The following is a 22,028-nucleotide window of genomic DNA, read 5'->3' as shown; positions in this document are numbered from 1 at the left end:
CCTGGTCCCAGAAGCCACCTGCGGGCTGGGGCCCACCACTGGGTTCAGGTCTTCGGGTTGGCTCTGTGCGGAAAAGCTCTCACTGGGCGGCCTGCTCCTAGAAGCTGGCTGTGGATCGAACCTGCCACCAGAGAGAGCAGGGCCACTTGGGGAAGATTCTCGCTGCCCTGCCCTGCTTGGAGAAGCTGCCCCTGTCCAGGCCTGCCACCCAGGCCGAGCTTCACCCGGTGGGAGAGACTCACCCAACAGCTCTATGTTGGTCCGAGTCTCTCAATGCCTCTCCTTCTTGAATCCTGAGTTCTGGAGCAACGGGAGATGCAGTAACCCTCTAGTCCGCCATCTTGGATCTCTTTGCCTCATTTCTTAAAATTATAAATAACATGAGTATATGACAAAAGAGAAAGGGAGAATAGAAACAGAAGAACTGTAGCCTGTTTTGTGGATTCACCACCTGCAGCTGCCAGGCCAGGGAGGAGCGCTGGTCCCCCCAGCAAAGAAACGGAGTGCGGACACTGCGGGAGCATGTGTGCACCTGCAGAGCCCACGCAGGCTTGCAAAATGGCCTGGGGGCTGGGGTTCCCGGGGTGGCTTCTCCAGCCTCCGCGCCACATGCTCGGGAGGTTCACGCCCACAGTGCCCATCTGGCTCATCGTCTGGGGGCTTGAGTCAAAGATATTCCTGAGTAGTTTTGAAAATACCCTCCTTTCCCTCCCAGTTCTTCCCAATCTTTGATGCCACTCCATGGGGCCCAAAGACAAAACCTGGGGATGAAGGGCAGGGCAGAGGGTTGCCCTTGAAAAACGTGAGATTTTCCTATTTTAGCAACTACGCTTTCTAGGATGCTCCCCCGGCTGAATTTCTCACCTTTTGAGTTCCAAGAGGCAGGCTGCATGACTTCACTTTCACTTAGTTGTTGAGTGTTTCTATTTGAGGTAAGAAAAATAACTACTATCTTCTGAGCACCTATTGAGTGCCAGATGTATTATCTCATTGAATCTTAACAATAACCCTGAAAGGAAGACACTGGGACAGACAAAAACACTGTCAGTGATTCCTGGGGTCACCCCACGTGAGCATTAGAGCTAAGACTCCACACCAGATTTTCTGATATCAAAACCCAAACTGAGCCTTTCTTTCAGTGTACCCAACTGCCTTTCTCTTCTGCTCCCATAGTTTGGAATTCTTAACTTTTCAAATATGGTTTACATTGTGAGCAAAGAAAATACTGCTAGACTTTACAAACAAACAGTAAAAAGGCTGCATATCGTGTCCTGACCCTGTACTTTGTGCCTTTAATCAACTTTAATATTCACCCACACCCCACAACTCTCTTCTGTTACAGGCCAGAAAAGCAAGGCCTGGAGGAGTCAGGAGTCAAGGTCAGTCAGGGGGCAGCCTGACACCAGAACCCAGCAGCTTGTCTTAAGAAGCTATTCCTTTAGTGTTCCTCACCCCACAACTAAGGGAACACCCTTCCTGCGTTTTGAATATTGGTGAGCTGAGGTGTATTCTTAAGTGAACAGCATTTAAATGCTCAAGAATTATTAATTCCCTTTCTTCCTTCTGTCTGGGTTCTGGGAAACTGGTGTAGGATACCCTGGGAGAAGAAGACCCCATAAGTACTGACCGTTAGGCTTTGGAGGTTATTTAGTCCCAGGCCCTCATTGGGCAAATGAGTCAGAGGTGATGTTGTAGATGGAAACAAAACTTTCCTCTCCCTGAATCCCCTCCCTTCTTGCCACCATCATTCCCTAGAAACTCCACATGCCTAGCAGCCTGCTGCATGTTCTCTCCTCGTGCCATCTCCTGGCACAGGAGGGGTTTGAAGAACCTGTTTGAGAGATGCATGCCAATCTCACTTGCAGCTGGGCGGAATTTGAAGTCCTGAAGGCTTTTTCTGCACAGGAACTTTGTATCTAGGGGAAAAAAAATGAGCATCTTGGATCCCTTCACCAACTTGATTAGTACTCAGGGTGACTCACCAGCTTGGATAGAAGCCCAGTTTCCCAGCTGACATGCTACCTAAAGACTGCCCAGGCCAAGTGCAGGATTAGCCAGCTGGCATGGACAGTGGGCCGGAAGCAGTGGAAAGGGGTCTGGGCTGAGAGTCAGGGACCCACGGTCCAATACTTCTGACCACACTTCTTTGGACCTTCCTATCCTTGACTCTAAAAGAAAGAGGCAGGACTGTGATGACACCACAGGGCTCTATAGGAAAGGCAGAGCAATGTGGGTAGGAGGAGTGGGTTCACAGTCAGTGGGAACTGCTACTCAAACTGTTCTCCATCTTCAGCAAGAGCTCAGAATTAGAGGCCAGGAATGAAGATCTGACATCTACTGAGCATTGTGTTGGTCACTTCTCTTTATACTTTTTTGTGGGGTCCCCCAAACAAGCTTTATAGAATGCTATTCAGTAAGAAAAAGGAACAAACTGCTGATGTATGCTTGGAAAGATTTCAAGGACATTATGCTAAGTAAAAAAAAGAGAGAGAATAAATCTCACAAGTTATATATTTTATGATTTCATTTTATAGCATTTCAAAATTGCAAAATTATAGAGATGGAGAACAGGTTAGTGGTTGCCAGGGATGAGGGATGAATTACGGGTGTGGGCATGGCTATAAAGAAGCAGCATGAGGAAGTTTTTTTTGTTGTTGTTTTTTTGTTTTTTGCCATGATGATGTTCTTTACCTTGATTGTTGTGGTGGTCACACAAATCAGTACATGTGGTGAAATTGCATAGAACTATGCATACATGTGAGCATGCACACACACAAATGAGTGCATGTAAAACTAGTCAGATCTGAATAAAGTGTGTAGTTTGGACCAATTGTACTATCATTATGCGAGGTGTTACCATTGAGGAAAGCTGAGTATAGGATAGAGGGGACCTTTCTGTCCCTCTTTTGCTATTTTTACAACTTTTTATTTGCCCATGATTACTATTACAAGTTTTAAAAGCATGTCTGTGAGATATTGCTATCCTGTTCTATGAATGAAAGACCTGAAAATCACAGAGGGCCTCTAAGGTTATATAGCTCTGAATAGGAGAGAAAGGATTTGATTTAACTTCTCTGACCCCAAAGTTGTAAGCTTCTTTCTCCACCCCAGGGTCTTGGATATGAAAAGGAATTGCCAGAAGCTAAACTATACAGTCTCAAAATCGTCTCCACTTCCCCAAGAGGCACATAGGGTGTGACTTTTTTCCCACCTTGGCAGTGGGAGTCTATGACAACCAGCTCATTTCAGAGGGACTCTTCTACCATGTCCTCTTATTATATTTCTAACCCCAGGGCTTTCCATCAAAGCTCTGGTTAAAGGATAAAGAGTGACTGAGCATCTGCAGTTTGTTCTCAAGAAGTGAAACGTATTTCATCAGTCACTTGCTGATTTTCCCCAGGCCCCCTCCCTCTTCGGCTTGCCATGTGCTTAGCAAGCAGTAGACTGAGGTTGGGGTGGTACGATTTACAAAGATTCTTCACTTGAACACACTATAGTCAGCCTCCTGAGTCTTCTCCTACATCCATCTGTGAACTTCCTTGTAAAAACAGTTGTTAGCCAGAACCCTGCTAAATCAGTTTAGCAAGAACCCTCCACCATCAATGCCCAATTACTCTCCATATCTAATTAGGTTTCTCATCCCCCACTCTCCCTCCAGGTGATCTCCCTGGCCTGTCTTTAGCAAGAATCCTCTCAGGTCCAGTGACCCAGAATCTCCCTAACCTCTGATGATTTTCTTTAGTTATTTTCTACCACAGACGCCCTTCCTTCTTGTCTACATATTTCCAGCCACTCTGTACTTGGAGTTGAGTCCAGTCTTCCACTGCCATCATCCCATTGCAATGCCTCCTATACCTATTGAGAAGGTCTTGAACAATTTGCTTTACCATGCTTTAACCATTGTCACTGAATAATTTTTCTTTAAAAAATGTCTACTAAGAAGACATTAAGACAGGAGGCCTCAATTTAACAGCTCACAACCTGTTTGAAGAGAATTAGGATAAGTAGCAAATGAATAAACAAACTCTAGATCAAAGTTGCTTCCGAGGTAGGAGGTATTTAACCTATTCTGGCCCATCATTCCATTTATGGAACACCTAAAAAACTAAAATTGAGCAACAAACATACCACTAATTGTAACTTTGAAATAAATAGTTATGTTTTTAGAGTTCTGTGATTTTCATAAAAGCAATAGGGGAATCATTCATGATAATTTTTCCTTAAATATTAATCTATTTTATATTATTGATGGTAATAAATTATATAATAAAGCTCTAGATTGTTATTTCCAACCTATTTTAATGCATCTGTGTCAATTTCACTGAAATATTCAGAATTGAAAACTTGGGACTTAATGATTTAATGTGCGTCTCACTGTGAGCAGGTGGTAAGCACTCCCAGATTTGTTGAGTTTCAAAGCAACAGAGAATATGCACCCAGTCAATAAATTCTGTGTAGAAGGACACACAGAAATCTGAAAGAAAGTAATCTTTCAGAAAGGAGATATACTAAATTTCTTAGAAAAAAAAAAAAAAAGAATACTTGCTATGTTTCATGGATGGTTAACCCCAAGACTAAGTTTCCCTTAACCATCTAGAACTGCTTAGCTATTCAGCTGACGCATTTCCTAAATTGAGTCTCCCAAAGTGAGAGAGATGAAACTTTCTATCTGGATTCTATACCTTGTCTACCAACTGTGGTTGTCTGTTCCTGGGAGAGAAAAGATAGTTATCCAAACAACAGAGTCAGCTCCAGATCTTGTCCTACAGTGGCACGTTCCTCAGCTAAGTTGGAATGACTGCTTCATAACAATAAGAGTCAGAATGCTTATTTCTCAATAAATAAATAGAATTACCAAAAAAAAAAAAAAAAGAAAAGAAAGAAAGAAAGAAAGAAGATATACTTTATGGGTAGAAAATCCCATACCAAAGGAAAGGCACTGGTAAGGACACAGTGACACTAAAGTACATATCATTAGGTGGGAGTAGACATTCATCAGTACAAGAGCCACTAACCAAACATGGCTACTGAGCATTTTAAGTGAGATGTGCTGTAAGTAAAAAATAATTATAAAATTCGGTATGAAAAATATAAAAATATCTCAATATTTCTTATTTGATTACATGATGGAATAATATTTTAGAGAGGTTAGTTGAATAATGATTAATATTAATTTCACCCATTCCTTTTTTATACGTGACTAGAAAATTTAAAAATTACTTGTGTGTCTTGCATTATAGTCTATTGGCCAGATTGTCCAGACCATCCTGACTCTATCTACAGATTAGTCTTTCTTTTGCTCCTCTTTGCAGAAGCCATCATTTTGGGCAATTTGTTCTTTCTGAAATGAAGTTTCCCTTCTCTCAAGGGGGTACATTATTTATAAAGTACTTAGCAAGATGGTAAGGAGCCTCAAGGGCCTCTGTACTAACAATGCTTCCTTTGTTAGCAGGCAGTCTTAATATTCAAAATGAACAAATGAGATGAATGTTAAAATCTTCTGAGTCTCTTTACCTCTGAAATTACTGTTAGAACATTACCTTTTATTTTCCTGAAGTTTCCATGGAAGCTCAAGTTCTATTGGACAATCTTTGCTTCCTCCGGTAATGCAAATTTCCTTTCTGGGGATTTGGAAGTGATTTTTGATAACACTTTAGTTTCCCTTGTTTTTCATTTCCTTGTGTCTGAGAAAAGACACATTGAAACAGGTTTCTTGGAAAATGGATTCTTAGTTCCCATCATTGAGAGGGTCCTCTTGTTTCTTTCCCTAAGGGACTTGCCCTGGCTCTGTTGTAACACAAAGAACCATTATTCTCTCTTTTTCCACTGTTTTCACAGAAGGGACCCCAGCACACCAATGTTATTGGAGAGGGAAAGATAGGATTTGAATCTGCAAATTCTCAATTCTGCTGTTTGGTTACTGTAGCTCGGTTTCATCTGCAAAGGTCCACAGCCTCCAGGTTAGCATCTCTCTCCTTCTGTGCCCTGGTAGGGGAATCAGAGTAAACCTCTTTCCGAGTTGGACACAAATTGCAAACAAAAAAAGCTATTGATGTTCTCACTATAAAGACATCAGTACCTTCAGTCAACAGTACACCCAGCTGCACTCAAACCACTGGTATGTGAGAAACCATTGAAAATGAAATGAGCTGGCTACATAGGGTCAACTGGCGTGGACGTACATGGGAGAAAACACTGCCAAGGAAATTTACTTCACAGTGCTCCAGAAAGTTCCTTGGTTAAGTCCTAAAGTGGGAGAAGGAACTGGAGGATGAGGTACACTTGGCCACCTCAAACCAGACAAAATGAAAGGAGTGTGGGGGAGATGGATGATCGGCCCAGGGGAGAGTTCACTTCTAATCTGATGCTGTGCCCAACACAGGGCATTGTCAGAAGGCACTCACAGGGATCAAGGGCATGAAGTAATTCCTTAATGGCTGGGTGCTGGGAGTACGGGAAGGAGGAAGTCTGCTTAAGGGCCTCCCACTTGGTGGGGAGAGCCAGATGAGAAGGCTTCACAGTGTATCAGAGTTCTAAGTACTGAGGCAGTGAGCAGTGGGGAGCCCAGGAGGGCTATCCAAAGCCAGGCCAGAGAAGGAGGGCTTGAGAGTTTCTTGAAGGGATGCTGGTGCTGATTTTTGAACAGACGGTGGAGACAGTAAAAAGTGAGAAAGCAGAGGCCTGTAAGGACCAGTGTGTGTGACTGCATTGGATAGGAGGGAGGTAGGCGATGATTCTGAAGAGGTGGGCGGGAGGTAGACCCTGATATAGCCTAGACCACAAAAAATGCTCATTAACCTGAAAAAAGTCCTGAGGGCTTTAAAAGTGGTGATGGAGGGTGTGGTAGGGAAGGTTGGCATCATCAGATTTGCCTTCTAGCAAGCCCAATGACAGGAATGTAAAAGATGGGTTAGACACTATAAGAGCATTTGAGGCACCGGGAATGGAGCAGCCTCAGATGAATGTGGAGGTAAAGGAACTAGTTTCAGTGACAGGATGGGATAACATGTAGGTTGATGGATCATGCTTCTCCTGAAGTTCTTGCCCTCTCTCAGTGTGGGCAGGACCTGAGATTTATTTTTAGCCAACAGATTATGGCAAGAATGGAGAGATTTTGCAGCTGTAATATTAAGGTCCCAAATCAGTTGATTTTGAGTTAATCAAACTGAATTCTGCTGACAACTCAAGGCAGTTTATAAGCAGCAGCTTCCTAAGTTGAACATCCAGATGAGACTACAACCTGCCCACATTTTGATTGTGGCTGAGACCCTGAGCAGAAGACCCAGCTAGGCTTTGTCCAAACTCAACCCAGAAAAACACAAGTTAATACACATGTGTTGCTTTGAACCACTAACTTTGCAGCAATTTGTTATGGAGCAATAGGAAATGAATAAATATCCAAGGTTCCTGGGGGTGTCCCCTGGGGAACAGATGGGGAGCAGTGAGGATAACTGAAGCTAGTATTTATGGAGCGCTTAGTATATGCAAAGCACTGTACTAAGACTGTGCCATGGCTCTGACTTAATACCCATAACAGAAAAGCAGGATCACTCATGTTTAGCAGCATATGGTCCCTGTTCCTTCCTAAGTCCAGGCAAAGAACTCTCAGAGAGCATGTGATTTCTACTTTAGAAATCCCAGAGTCCATAGACCCTTAATCAAGCACTTTCTTCTTTTAGTTATTGCCAGCTGGAATTTAGCAAGTTCCGAGGAGCCTACTGAATTTTATGCATCCAGCCAGGGAGAAGTGAGCTTCAAGACATTTCAGAACTTATCTCTTGTTATATCTTTCGTGAAGTGACTCCTAAAGGGAAGGCAAGAAATATTTTGTTTATTCGGTTTTTTTTTTAATTTTTTACTTGTTTTTAGATATACATGACAGTAGAATGTATTTGACATATTATTGTACATGGAGTATAACTTCCTATTCTTGTGGTTGTACACGATGTGGAGTTACACTGGTCACGTATTCATATATGAACACAGGAAAGTTATGTCCAATCCATTCTACTGTCTTTCCTCTTCCCATCTCCCCTCCCTTTCCTTAATTCCCATGTCTAATCCAATGAACTTCTATCCCCCCCACCCCAGATTCCCGCTCCTCTCTATTATGTATTAGCATCTGCATATCAGAGAGAATATTAGGCCTTTTGTTTTGCGGGATAAGGCAAGAAATATCAAGACACTTTTTATTAGAGTTTTATTTAGGACACCACAGTGCAGACTTAAAACATTGCTTCACTTGGTCTCTTGACACAGCAACCTAGACTCTTGGCTTCCATCCTTCTTTCAGTGGAAGTCAGCGTGGTCAGATGCAGAGCCTGGCTGAGTGACTGACAGGGAGATAAGAAATGTAAGAGGGACAGGCATTGAAATGCATCACTCTCAAAATTCCTGTGTTTTCAAAAAGGATCATTTTCTAACACACCGTTTATTCTCATCTTCAGATCTCTGTGGAATAAAATTCATGATCCTAATTTTTAAAGTCGTTCTTCATCTGTCAGCAGCATTCTTACCAAAATGACACAGCAAAAGTACATGTTTTTCTTCAGAAGTTCTGATGAAATTCAGTCATTAAAAAGAATTTAACTTGCACAATCAGCATCACTCTACTGAAAGCCATTAAATTGTAATTATGGTGCTTTAAAGAAGTCAATTTGTAAAAGCAGAACTGATTGTTTCAGTTTGTGTAGGGGATATTAATAACACTGTAGATTCTTACAAGGATTTTTCTCCTCTGATGGGCAGGGGGAAAAGCAAACACTTCAAGACATGAGAAACTTTTATCACTTTAAGGAACCTGAAGAATAATGACTGCTCAAATTGCATGCTTCAGTGACAAAGTATCTTTATAGCTAAAGGGGGACCCAGAAACACAATACATTTAATTTAAAGCAGGCAGAAAAACCAATCGTGAATTTACATCTATCACATTCCACAACATAGTAACAACTTTGTCAATCTTTTAAAAAGGGTTCACTGTACTTCTGAGAAAGAGGGTCAGATGCCAGTGATTGCCCAAAAGGAGTCACTTCATCTCAATGTCCTCAGATAAAACCTCTATTACTGAAAATTGTACATTTCAATCCATATCTCCTTTTAAGAGATTTATTCTGGGGAATCACTGAGACCAGGACTTTTAAAAATTCACTTTCTCTAGTTACTGCAAGACAACATCAAACTTGTACTGAACTTGGAAAGTGGTCATGACTCACTCCACAATAAAAATCTAGAACTATCACCACTTACAGTGGAGAGCTAGTCATTTGCAGAAATATTTTTCTCTACCAAGAGGTTAAATGAGCCTCCCTTCCCTCCTGTCCCCTGCAGAGGACCATGTGCCCAGTTGTCAAAAACTAGGATTGGTTCTCACAGTTAGTTTGCTCATTCACTCAACATGTATTTACAGGATACCTAGTATGTATGAGTCACTGTTTCAGAAAATAGTGGTGATACAGCAGTAGATAATCTCCTACCTCATAGATCTCCTATTTAACCTAGACCGACATAAGCAAAATAAACCAAAGTCAAATGCTTTCAGAAAGGAAAGGTGTGCAACAATCTGTCTCTCAGGTGAACTAATTTTCACAGGAACAAAGGCCACCTCAGCTGCCTCTGGATGGGAGAGGGGATGTAAAAAATAGAGCGTTTCCACACACAGCATAAATTGCAAATCAGATAAGCTGAACAGATGGAAGTTTCTAGCCTTCTCACAGCACATCTCTAAAGGACGACACATTCTATTTGTGCTGCGTCCACCCTTTCCAGACTCAGGTGAGGCTGGATGGGACAATGACTTGAACTGGGAAGAAGACAAGGTATTAGCCTCACGACTTGGAGAAAATAGCCGTCAACAGGGCTGCCTGGTCATCCCAGGTGTTGCTCCATTCATTCTTTTTTTGACTTTTTTCAGACTAGAAAATGAAGGCAGTTACTTAAAGTATGTGAATAAGATTTAATTAAGCAAATCCACGTCTGAGGCCCGGGTCAGAAGTGGCGTCCTCAAGGGCAGGGGGACCCTATTCTCTGAAAGGGGCCGACTCTTCCATTAGGGCACAACTACTTCTCAGATGCACAGATAAGGTCCTCTGGAGTATGTTTAATATGGTGTAGAATTCTACATGGACTTTGTGGTGTCTATATGACAGCATTGCTTTAAAAATATTTGCAAGGAGGATGGTAGCCCCCAAAGTTTAAGAAACTCTACATTAGAAACCTCTGCCTGTTCCTTGGTGAAATTAAAGGTGTGCCGGAACATTGTTTTCTGAGTATCTGTGCTTCTCCCAGCTTCCACACTATTGTAGCGTCGGGTTTGGCAGATTCACAGTGGTTCACGAGACATAAGCCAGAAACCAAGTCAGCAGCCCTGGAGTGGTCACTAAGGGTCTGTGTGGGCCCTTCATAAAGCAATGAGTGCTGAGGAAAGCATTCCTCCTCACCCTCAGAGACAGGCTCCCCAAAGCAGTCCGCCAAGACAACAATTTGGTGGATGGAAGAATTAGATTTCAAGGCCAAGCTATGTTGCCAGGCAACCACACCAACCTTTCAGAGCTATGGCTGTTGCCCATCATCAGTTGCATCTGCCACACAGCTGTTCTCCATATTCCCCTCAAGGAAGGTACAGAGGGCAAATGTTCAAAATCACTATCTGTGATATTGTTTTGCCCAAATGTCAACCTAGAGGATTTGTAGCTAATGAACTTTAAGAGGTTCATCTGCCTCTAGGAAATATTATAACTATATTCTTAAAATCAGCTATGTGGGGGCAGGTGGCAGGGGAGGAGACAATATGGTGCCTCCCAAGAACACGGCATTTCATAACTTTCTAGCAAGGCTTTTATTGTGGGTAATCTTTCTCTTCTTAGTACCTGCCTATGTCTCTGCTGCCTTTTACTAGACTCTCAAGTCCTCCACCATGGGCTCTGCCTAATTGTATTTGCATGGTCAAGTGCCTAGTTGATTTCCACTGCAGTTCAGAATGTGAGACTGCGAAAATGAAGTGAAGCAGAGGTGAAGGCCCCCAATTATTCGAACTCTGATAAAAGGATTATATGTGGTAGGGCTTGGTGAGTTCCTGGTCTCCTAAAATATCCACTTTTACCATTTCAAAATACAAATTAGGGATAGTCCACAGGGAAGATGAAGTTTTTGAAAAAAATCATATTCCAGAAAAATGTGTTTCAAAAATCTTTTCAAATTTTCAATAGGAGAAAACAGTAGAGAATTGTGGTGGATCATCTCAGATGTAGCAATAGAAAAGTAGCAAAATCAGTGACTTAGGTTACTACCATTTCGAAGTCACACTATAATTCAACAGTAATAAATATCATGCAATGGAGAATAATTTAAAGCCCTGATTGCATCCTTGATATTTTGTCAATAAGCTTTCCTCTTCAGAAACTGTCACAGAAGTACAAATAAAATCTGCTTTTCTGTATATTCTGAAAGGCAGACAGCAGCTTATACAACTTCAGTTCTTCACCAGAATGCTACCAGATTAGGAAAACAACTTTTCCCCAAGGGCCAAAAGTAAACTCTGAGCTTCCTGAGGATTACTCATGTAAGCAATGTGTTAACTAAGAATGAAAATGGGAAGGACCAAAGATTACAGATTTTGTGTATAAAATGACAACACACATATTTACAGGACAGAAATGTGAAATTTTTAACATTTTTAAGTTAGCCTTAAATATTTATGAAATAATACTTGTGTCTGTCTTATTCAACCATTTTAACATTTATGTGACAATTCTCCATCAATGCTAGGATGTTCTTCTCAATTTGGACACAGTATGAATGAAAATGCATTTTTAGAAGCTGTGCTTAAATACAAACAAAATACACCACTAAGTTGTTCTGGTTCCAAAAACACCATATGGCAAATGTTATTTGTGTGCTCTGATCATATTAGGCCAAGTGTCCTTGACTGTAAACATTCCTGTGTTGTGATAATGTGTTTGAGTAGAATTCTGTTTCAAATGTCTTTGAAAACACCTTGTAGACAACCTCTTTGAAAGTGATTAAATTAACTTCTTCTGGAATCTCAGATTTCCCCATTGGGCTCTCTTCTGAAGCCTTTTTTCTTACTGAGGTCACTGTGGTATTAACTGAGTACCCTTTATGTTCTGTCTCATTAACTAAGTTTTCAGTCAGATGAGCACTTGGGCCTCTTACCCTTGAGAGCAGAGTGTAACACATAGGGTAAGAGGGCCGCAACTGGCCACGGCTGACAAGGAACTGTGGAGATGGCTCAAGTGGATGAGGGCCAAGACACCAGACCTACACCCAGCTGAAGACCTGCCAGGCTCAGGTCAACCTACTGGTCCTCAATTAGACATTGAAGGTTTTTCTTATCCAAGTCAGTAAGGGCATGTGAGAGATTCATATTAACTTATATCCTGACATGTTTATTATTATTTCGTAAAACAAAGTAAATCTCCCAATGTCCTTGCTTTCTAGTAGCTCAGCATCTCATGGCATCACAGGTACTAAAAGGTGTCTCTCCAAGGCTCTGAATGGCTCTTTGCTGCTCTTACTAGTCCTTCCACTTTTCATTGATGAGGACTTAACACATGTATACTTGCTATCATTTACAATCTCCATGTTGCTTCTTGTAAGAAGGTCACAAACCATTCTTCATAACATCTTGTTGACCATTACATTCCTCAGTAAGACAAGCTCAATCTCTCTACAAGGCCCATTCATTTACCACAGATCAGTTGTGAACCCGATCAGGGTGCTTTAGCCAAAATGAATTCATGTCACAGAAGTCACAGATTCAAAGTTCAAGAACAAAATCATCAGCAAGAAGAATTCAGAAGTCTCTGTCGAGCATTCTTCTCTCCATTACTTGTTTTAGTTTCATTGTGTATGTCCACATCTGTCAAAATTGAAAACAAATATTTATGAAAGGCAGATAGCAAGAAGTATCAATACTAAGTAACTTTTCTTCTAAAAGATCCTTCTTATCACACTGGGCATGGTGGTACACACCTGTAATCCCAGTAACGTGGGAGGCCAAAACAGGAGGATCTTGAGTTCATAGCCAGCCTCAGCAACTTAGCGAGACTGTGTCTCTAAAGAAAATACAAAAAAGGGCTGGGATTGTGGCTCAGTGGTTAAGTGCCCCTGGGTTCAATCCCTGGTATGAAAAAAATAAATAAATAAAAATAAAAAGTTCCTTCTTATCTACTTTGTTTTACTATGTTTTACTCCTTAGCCTAATTTCAAAGCAGTATACTTTAGTTAGGTCAGTGAGGTTAAATCAATAACTCTTGGTCCCTTTCAAAAGAGAAAGTTGGAGAACAACAGACAAAGGGATCAGAGATACAGAGAGGAAAGCCGGTAAGACAAGACAAATAAATGCAAGAAAGATAATAAGGAGGGATGCAGGGGCAATAGGCAGAATATTAGACTCAGAGAGAATCAGAGAAGGAAGACAGAACCATCAGAAAAGGCACAAAGTTCTCATCTTTGGAAATTTGGGGTGGCACCAATTTATTCCTTCTCCCTTCCCATCCTGGGTTCCCCCAGGGACCATGCTAGTACAATGGTTCAAATGACAGATGGGGTAAAGATGGTCCGTATTCATAAAGGGCTGCTGCAGAGTATGCTGTGGCTCCACAGCCTCTGCCCTGAGAGCCAACCCTACCTTTGAGCTCTGCCATCTGGGCTTCTCCCTTGGTCTCTGCTGACATGGGCGATTTGCCATCCATAATATCCATCTTGATCATGCCAAGGTTAGTCAGCAGTAGCATTGGGTCGATCCCCTGACCACTGCTTTTAATATTCTCCAGTACCTTAAGACACTTGTATGACTTGAGTTCACTTATATTCTCCTCCAAGAAAAGATTGTAGAGGCTCAAGTCGTTGTATCCTTCAGACTTGAAATGCAGAACATCAAAAGTAGGCAGGATTTCGTACACTTTGAGAACATCTGTCTTCTGTCGCAATGGAACAAACAGTGTGTAGACAACCACAGGGGCCAGCAGCACATACACCATGAGGTTAATGAAGCTGAGCAACTGGAAGATGCCAACTGCAATGAGCTTACACTGAAATTGATCGGGGACGGTGCTGTCATTCCTCAGGATCCCTGATTTGATGCTGCACACAAACTCGTCTGAGAGTGAGGACAGGCTGAAGTAATATCCCAGGTAGATGCATGCTAACAGTATGACAGTGAGTGTTATCAGTCTGCAGCCAATGTACTTGACAATCAAATTACTGGAGTTTTTCTTTGTCTTCAAGTACTGCTCCACAATTGGGTACTTGAAATGGCTTTCAGATATCTCCCACAAACTAAAAAGAAAAGGAAACAAATGAAAATAATTTAGATCCTCAAATATTAAAGATATAAAAACATCCAACAGTGTCACACTAAAAATTTCAAACACCCATACTTCTCTACCTATAACTTTATTAAAGTAGTAAGAAATAAAATCAGGTTGAAAAAGGGGAGGAAGAAAAGAAATAACAGAACACCTTTCCCTTTACTATTTTAAAGAAGGTCCAGTTAATTAAATATTCAGAAAATTTCATATTCAGAAATTCTTAGAACAATACCTGGAACTTAATGTTAAGTGTCTGCTAATTAATCAGTTTCTGAGTAGAAACTATTGCTTTTGTTAATTACAATTTTTTTTTTTCACAGAATACCTTATTCTGCAGAATAAGGTAAAGAAATGTTCAGCCCAGTAACAACACATAAGCCTCAAGCAGAAGTGTGGAGACACTCAGTGGACACAGACAAAGCTTGGGGCTCAAATGATGTGGTTCAGAGTCTAGCTGTCTCACTTTTAGCTACTGGACAGTGCTTTTATCTGGGAAAAACAGGGGGATGTAAATAAATGCACTTAGTTAAAAATGTTGTTATGGGAGTTAAATGCTAAATGAGATAATGTATGCAAAGACCACAATACAGTGGTCTGGAATATACTAAGTACTCAAAACAAGTGTAGCTATTAATATTATTATCACTACTGTTAATAACAAGAACTAGAGGAAGAATACAAGAAGGCAAGGCACTAACAACTTGTTTTCCATTTCTTTCACAATTCTTTCTCTAAGTTTGATTACTTCAAAATCCTCTGCTTTTCCACTGAGGAAGCTGTTTACAGTACCTTCATCTGCTGCCCGTGTGAGAACTGCATGTAAAAAGGAGACAGTGACATTTTACTCATCAAGGATGGTGTCTTGTAGGCTTGGTGTTGGGAACATATGGGTGGGTATGCTTTGGGGAGAGTGGGTGTTCCTGGCTCCCACAGACTGTCACTGGGTGGATGATGCCTCTCCCCTTCCATCTACAAGCAGTGCACATTCTAGGCACAGACTGGCAGGAGAAGGGCAGAGAATGGGTACTACCAGATCTGTTGAGCTACCTACTAGGGGCTAAGTTACCTTTGCCCTATGTTCTCATTAACACCTGGAACTGGGCAGGCACCATCTCTGAGGTCCAGGTCACGTGCACTCCTTGCAGCCTTAATTGCTCGGTTGTAAACTTTGTCAAGTTCTTCCATGATAAACTTCAAGTCTGAGCAAAGATGAGGAGCAGCTGTGAAACGCCAGAACAGGGTGGGCAGGTACAGGAGGATGGCAAAGAGTAACAGGATGTAGGGGAAAAACTGAAAAACAAGAGCGCAAAACACGGGATTAACGGGCCCCCTGCCTGGTAGTTACTGTCACCTAATCTGCCACGTGTGGCTCACTGCCTCTGAGACAAATGTGCATGCCCATGTCACTTGTGGAAACTGGGCTCATTACTTAGTGACAATTGCTAATGGCTAAATGCACCTGTCAAGGCAAAACTTAAACAAACCTTAATTTGACAGATATTAATCAAAAATATTGGCAACAACACGATGACACAGTATTTTCTTTCTAATCACAGGAGAAGAAAAAAAAATAAAATAAAATCACTTCCATGTCCTGTAGAGCAATCTCTGAACAAAATCCCAACTAAAGAACAAGTAAATGTCACAACAGACTTTGCTGTTTTTTTGTGGTTTTTTAAAAATATTTATTATAGGTTTAAGAAGCAACTAAGGATTAAAACTCTGATTTTCTTACTCTCTGGAATCTGAGAAAATGTCAAAAAAAAAAAAACACCTAACTTCACCCAAAACAAATTAGGTGATTATCTCAATAAGACAGCTGGAAAAATCAGTGCAAATTCACAGAAATGGAAGGAACCTTTAGTGGTAGAACAAAGCAGGAAGACAATACAACACCCTCGTTTTACAGCTGAATAACCTGAAGTCCAGAGAAGCCAACCACCATGGGAAACAGAATCAAGAAGAGGGCTTTTGGATATGTGGTACACAGGAAGCAGAGGAGAGGGGATTTGGAAGTCAAGGAGAGTGATGAGCGACCTGGAGCCAGGCCCACCAGGGAAGGCTAAGGAAGACCACCAACCACAGCAAGCACTGAGCTTGATTTAAATTCATCTTTGTGTTTAGAAACCGCGAGGTCACTAGGCCCCTAATCCTCAATGTCACTCCGCATGAAATGGGCATGAATACGGGTATGGGTATGATTAAATTAGATCACTTATGAAAAAAGCTTGGCACGGTACCTGGCATGTAACAGGCATTAAAACATGCCAAAACCAATGGAAGGCTAACCTTTAGCCCTCACAATGACCCTAGCAGGGCTACACAGATTGTTCTGTTCCCCAAAGGAAGAAAGGAAGCTCAGAGCAATTTCTGGCCCCAGATCACAAAGCTGGTAAGCCAGAGTCACAATATGACACCTCTGACCCTAGACCCATGCCTTTTGCATACCAATATACTCTATCTTGCTTTACTTCTCTGGAAAATCTCTCCATGCCTTTGGAGTGGCCTGTCTCCACAGTTATTTAGAATAGTACCTGGAAGAGGCCACAATGGCCTTGAGCTGATGCAAAATCGGCACCCCCAGCATCTGTGGGAGGGACATCAGAGTCCACCCCACGGCTCTCACTAACTGCAGAGGCACAGAAGACCGTAAGTTCCCATGAGCCCATCACTGTTTCCCCCTGTAAACACCTCATCTCTCCAAGGCCCAAGAAACTGATATTGGCACACCACTGTGAACCATGCTCCTGACTTTTATCTGGATTTCTATCACCATCCTCTTTTTGTTCCAAGACTCAGTCCCAGAACCCAATGTAGTTAGTTGTCACATCTCCTGGTTTTCCTTGGTTTTATGAAAGTTCCTCAGTCATTCCTGGTTTTTCATGGAAACAAGTTTTTTTTAAAACAGAAAGGAGATCAGTAGATTAGAGGAAGAAGACCTGGGGGAGAGAGGAGGGAAGGGAAAGGGGAAGTGCCAAGGAATGAAATTGACCAAAGTATGTTGTATGTATATAGGACTACGTCAGAATAAATTCCACTATCATGTAGAACTATAAGGTATCAATTAAAAAGTAAATCAAAATGTTTTAAGTGCATAAGTACATATATGTTTACAAAGAAAATGGGATCACATTCATGTAAAGTTATCAAAACATTTTAAAAACATGTAGGATTCACTAGATGGTCTAATAACTATTATAAATAAGTAGTAAAGAATAAACAATATTCCAGGGTATCTGCGATTTCTGTGGTGACAATACCATTATAGGTTATTACCTACATACAATTTTTTAGTGTTAAATTTTAGTGAGATGTGAATGAAGAATAAAGTTGTCCGTATTCTCCTGTCCCAGCTCATGAACTCCCAATGCTATTAGGACCCACATTAGGAATCCCTGCCCTAAAAATCCCCACCCTAAAAAGGGGGAAATGAACAAAATGGCCCTGAAACTTTACAAAGTCCTCTCACCCAATGCAGCTTAACTGGGGTTCTGACACAGAATAGGATTTCTCAAAATTATTAACCCACTTTGCAAAGAGTTGGTACACAAAGTCACATGCAGCAGGCTACGATTAGTTTAATTTTGGCTGCTTAATTCAGAGTTGGCTGTAAAGAGATGCAATGCTCATTCAATCCCTGCCTACTCTGATGGTTGTCCATTAGTATAAAAATGGAACTGCATGACTGTGCTGCTCACACGACTAAGAGAGCCAGGCATTTCCTCTGGGAACCACAGGGAAAATTATTTCTAACTCGGGTTTGGGAAATGTTTTGTAAGTCACTTTTGTTTCAAAGCTATTTGAATAATAGCATTTTACCTCAAACTGTTCTCCTAAATTAAAAAGTGACTGTTTACAGTCTGTGGCAATTTTTCTAACATGCCTAAGCTATGCAATGATTAGTAACAATGAGCAGTTCAGCAAAGTTCACTGTAACTAGAAAAACAAATATTTGAAGGTATTACATATTGAGTGCTGCCTTTTCCTAAATTATCTTGTACCTGATCACCTCTGCAGCAATGTAGTTGAATACTCCATTTCTTGATTTTCCCCAGAGTTAAACTTTTTCCCCACCCATCAAAAATAAGAAGGTCACTTTCAGTGAGTTTTTAACAAGGTAGTAACATCAATTCAACTGAAACAGAAATCCAGAAAGCATTATAGTCTTTAGAATCCTTTTGTCCAAAGAAGAAACACAGGTGACCTGCAATGCTTTGAGAGTGCATCTGCAGGATGGAAATGTCTTTGTTCATATGCTCTGTCTACTCCATGTTAGGTCGGAGATGCTCAGCATCTCTTAAAGCCATGATTGCACTATTCTGTATTTATGTATCAGTTAGTACTGAGCTCTTCCAAGAGAGTGAGTCTCTAAGCAGTTGTTTCAGCAAATTTTAGTCTATTTGCTTTAAAAATTGGTGCTGTTTCTGGAAGGGGTTATAGTTAGAACAACAGACTCTCAGGTAGAAAGAGACTTAAAGGTGATGCAGTACACCTTCCCTCCATGGTCAAATTCCTGCCACCCTATCAAAGGCAGAGAACCATCTAAGTAGGATGAATGACTCCTCCCTGGAATGCACATGATCTTGTCTTGTGGATTTAAACACAGATGGGTGAATTTATTCAAAAAACATCTACTGGGCACTTGCTTTGTGCCATGGAGCAGACAGAATGCATGGACCCCTCAGACTGAGTGCATGATCTGTTCCAAGATCACACAGGATGAAGAATTAAATAGCCAAAGCATAGAGCTAATGGCCCTAGAATATGTAGATACTAAACACTGAGGTAATAGAAAATTTCTGGGGAGGTCACAGAAACTTCATAAAAAGGTAACTAATACCTGAACTATGTCTTAAAGCATAGGTAGGTAATAAAAATAAAAATAAAAACTAAACAAAACAAAATCTTACTGTGTTGAGACTCCATCATTGGATTAGAAACCATTCTAATTTCTATGACCTTGTCTTATTAATTATATCTGCAAAGATCCTATTTCCAAGTAGTATCGTATTCTGAGGTTTCATATGGGCATGAATTTTTAGAGGACATCATTCAACTCAGAACACTCTTCCAGTCTCAGTTCTTTCTACTTTCTCACTTGTAGGTTTATTCATTTTATTTTGGTGTCTTGGATGGCTGAGAATTCAGAGGAGAGAAAAGTCTTCTGGGCAGGGAAGGGTGGGTTCCCACAGGGCAACCAAGGAAGAGACTTCCCTCAGGTCTGCATGAAAACAGAATTTGGAGCAGGGAGTTCCCCTCGTGGAGTCTGGTCAACTGGTGGTGGTGGGTGTCTTTAGGATTCTAGATCAAGGGTCAGCAAAGGTTTTCCTTGAAAGAACTGAAGAGTAAATATGAGAGGCTCTGTGAGCCATCTGGTTTCTGCTACAACTATATAACTCTGCTATTAGGGTCTAAAAGCAGTCACAGATAAAGTGTAAATAAATGGGGAAAGCTGTGTCCAATAAAGCTTTATTTACATAAAGAGAACGGGTTTGGTCTGAGCATGGTTATCATAGTCTGCCAACCCTGGCTCTGGATTCTTGCTTCTCAAAGATTGGTATAGTCCACAGACCCAGTAACTTCAGTTATCTTCTGGCAGACTGTTAGAAATGAAGAATTAAAGGTCCCCATTAGGCCTACTGAATTGGAGTCTACATTTCCACAAGATGCCTAGCTGATCTGCACGCACACAGAATTCGAGAAACACCAGTCTAGAACAGTGGTGCCCATGTTGGACTCCAATTCAGGCTGGCAGCAGTAGAATCTCCTGAGAAGCTGATGTAATTCCCAGAAATTCCAACCTACGGGTTTCAATGGATCTCAGGACCCTGTATTTTCACAAGGTCCCTCAGGTAATGCTAAGGTTTGGAAACCTGTCTGGAAGCCTCTTCCAACTAAGTTTCTGTGAAACTACTTAGAAATAAAGATGTGCCCATTTTGTCAAAAATTTTTTATTCTTGTTGGTTTTGTTTTTGGTTTTGTTTCAGACAGAAATCTTGCCAACAGTTGCCTACACTCTAACTTGAACAAAGAACAGAAAATTTAAAAAGGGGTGGGGGGGGCAGTAATAAAGCAGTCCCAGAGCACCACCTGCTGGTGTTTCTGAAGGCACTCACATCTCCAGCAAAGACCTCGCTCCAGCACTACTGGAGACCGTCAGCACTGAAAGGAGAGAGGAAGGAGAAACAGGAAAGGAGAAAAGAAAGACATAGGAGGTGGAGGCGGAGGCGAGAGTAATTGTGCCACTGATTATACCAGTGCCATAAGCTCTCTGCACTGATTCTCACTTCCATTTCACACTGAATAATGTCTTTGGTAGAATTTGAAAGTCCATGTTTTAACTTTCACATCAGAATTGAACTGAGGAGTGTTTAAATAAATACTGTGCCTTTAATCAATCCCCTGTCCTTACTCAGACTGCCCTGGAGAACTAAGCCTTGTTCTGGGCAAGGACACACAAGTCACCCATTCCTCCTTTCCACATATGCATCCTGAGCACCCACTATGTGCTATGCTTTAACCCAGGGCACGTGATGAACAAGACCTGGGTATAGGCTGTCTGCATGGGACTTACAGAGATCTAAATAAACAATTCACAAAGTAGAAAGGGAAGCAGGAAAAGGCTGGTGCTGCCACGGGGACATCTGGTAGGTCTGGTAACAGGAAGCCCAGAACAGTCTCATGCCAAGCTTCCATTTTCTCTGAAAGTGGTGGGGAAGGTCTTCAGAGGGCAGGAGGCAGAGGCAGGGAGTGGGCTGATCGACTTCAGTTCTGGATAACCAGTTTGGAGGGAGGAGGCTGTGGGAGTACACGGATGAAATGAAGAGGGGGTGCAATCCTTGGAGATGAGAGAGAGAACGGGCATCAGGGTGCCACGTGGGAGGACACAGAATCACCCCAGGGTGGCGAAGCATGCATCACTACCCAAGTCCTACATGAATGATGAGGGGGTAACTGGGAGGATGACAGTAATTAGGAGGACAGAGGAAGGTGTAGTCAGAGTTAAGAACATCTAAGGAGCTGGGTTTCTATTGAAGGAAGAGCAATAAGGGTAAGAAACAAGGATATGGGAAGAAAATACAAGCCTCCATGATCACCCTGAACTAAGGACCTGCTGGTCAACTGTGGGCTTCCTCCCTGGGTATAGCTAAAGCCTACCAACTAGCAACTTTCACCCACAGGTGGATCCAGGCTTCTGAAGCCATAGACGTTAAAACTGTACTTTTCACATGTGAAAAAATCTGCTATCTGAGGGAGACACTGTGCCCTCTGCCATGTGGCTGTGAGACCTCAGACAAGACATTCACTGCTCTGGCCTCACCTCTGTGCAATGAAGAGCCTGAAGAGAGAGGACCCCAAACCAGCTCAACAGCCTTTAAGTCTGCTGAAGGTGGAGAGGTCTAAAGCAGAGCAAAGGGAAAACCTTTTTCAACTTGAAAAAGAACCTAGAAATTCCACTTCCAGGCATAAGCCCAGAAGGACTGAAAGCAGGGACTTGCACAGATGTTCACAGCAGCAATATTCACAAGAGCCAACCAAGTGTCCCTTGATGGATGGAAAGAAACACAAAATGCGGTGTGAACTTATAAGAGAATGCTGTTCAGCTTTAAAAAGGAATGAAATCTTGAAACATGGTTGGACCTTGAAAACATTATGCTAAGAGAAATAAGCCAGACACAAAAGACAAATGTATGA

General features: G+C 41.7%; 1 protein-coding gene across 1 annotated transcript in view; it reads right to left on the bottom strand.

Moving 5' to 3' along the window:
- Positions 1-8,203: 8,203 nt before the first annotated feature.
- The window catches only part of Panx1 (pannexin 1), a 39,801-nt gene continuing 25,976 nt past the window's right edge, over positions 8,204-22,028 (bottom strand). Inside the window, exons 3-5 of the mRNA XM_047518969.1 lie at positions 15,400-15,623; positions 13,652-14,301; positions 8,204-12,880 (exon numbers count right to left, since the gene is read on the bottom strand). Of these exons, the coding sequence (XP_047374925.1) occupies positions 12,801-12,880; positions 13,652-14,301; positions 15,400-15,623 (954 nt within the window). The 3' untranslated portion in view covers positions 8,204-12,800. The remainder of the gene's footprint in view (positions 12,881-13,651; positions 14,302-15,399; positions 15,624-22,028) is intronic.

Source organism: Sciurus carolinensis, chromosome 11, assembly GCF_902686445.1.
Source record: "Sciurus carolinensis chromosome 11, mSciCar1.2, whole genome shotgun sequence".
NCBI lineage: Eukaryota > Metazoa > Chordata > Mammalia > Rodentia > Sciuridae > Sciurus > Sciurus carolinensis.
This window is presented reverse-complemented; position numbering and strand designations above follow the sequence as displayed.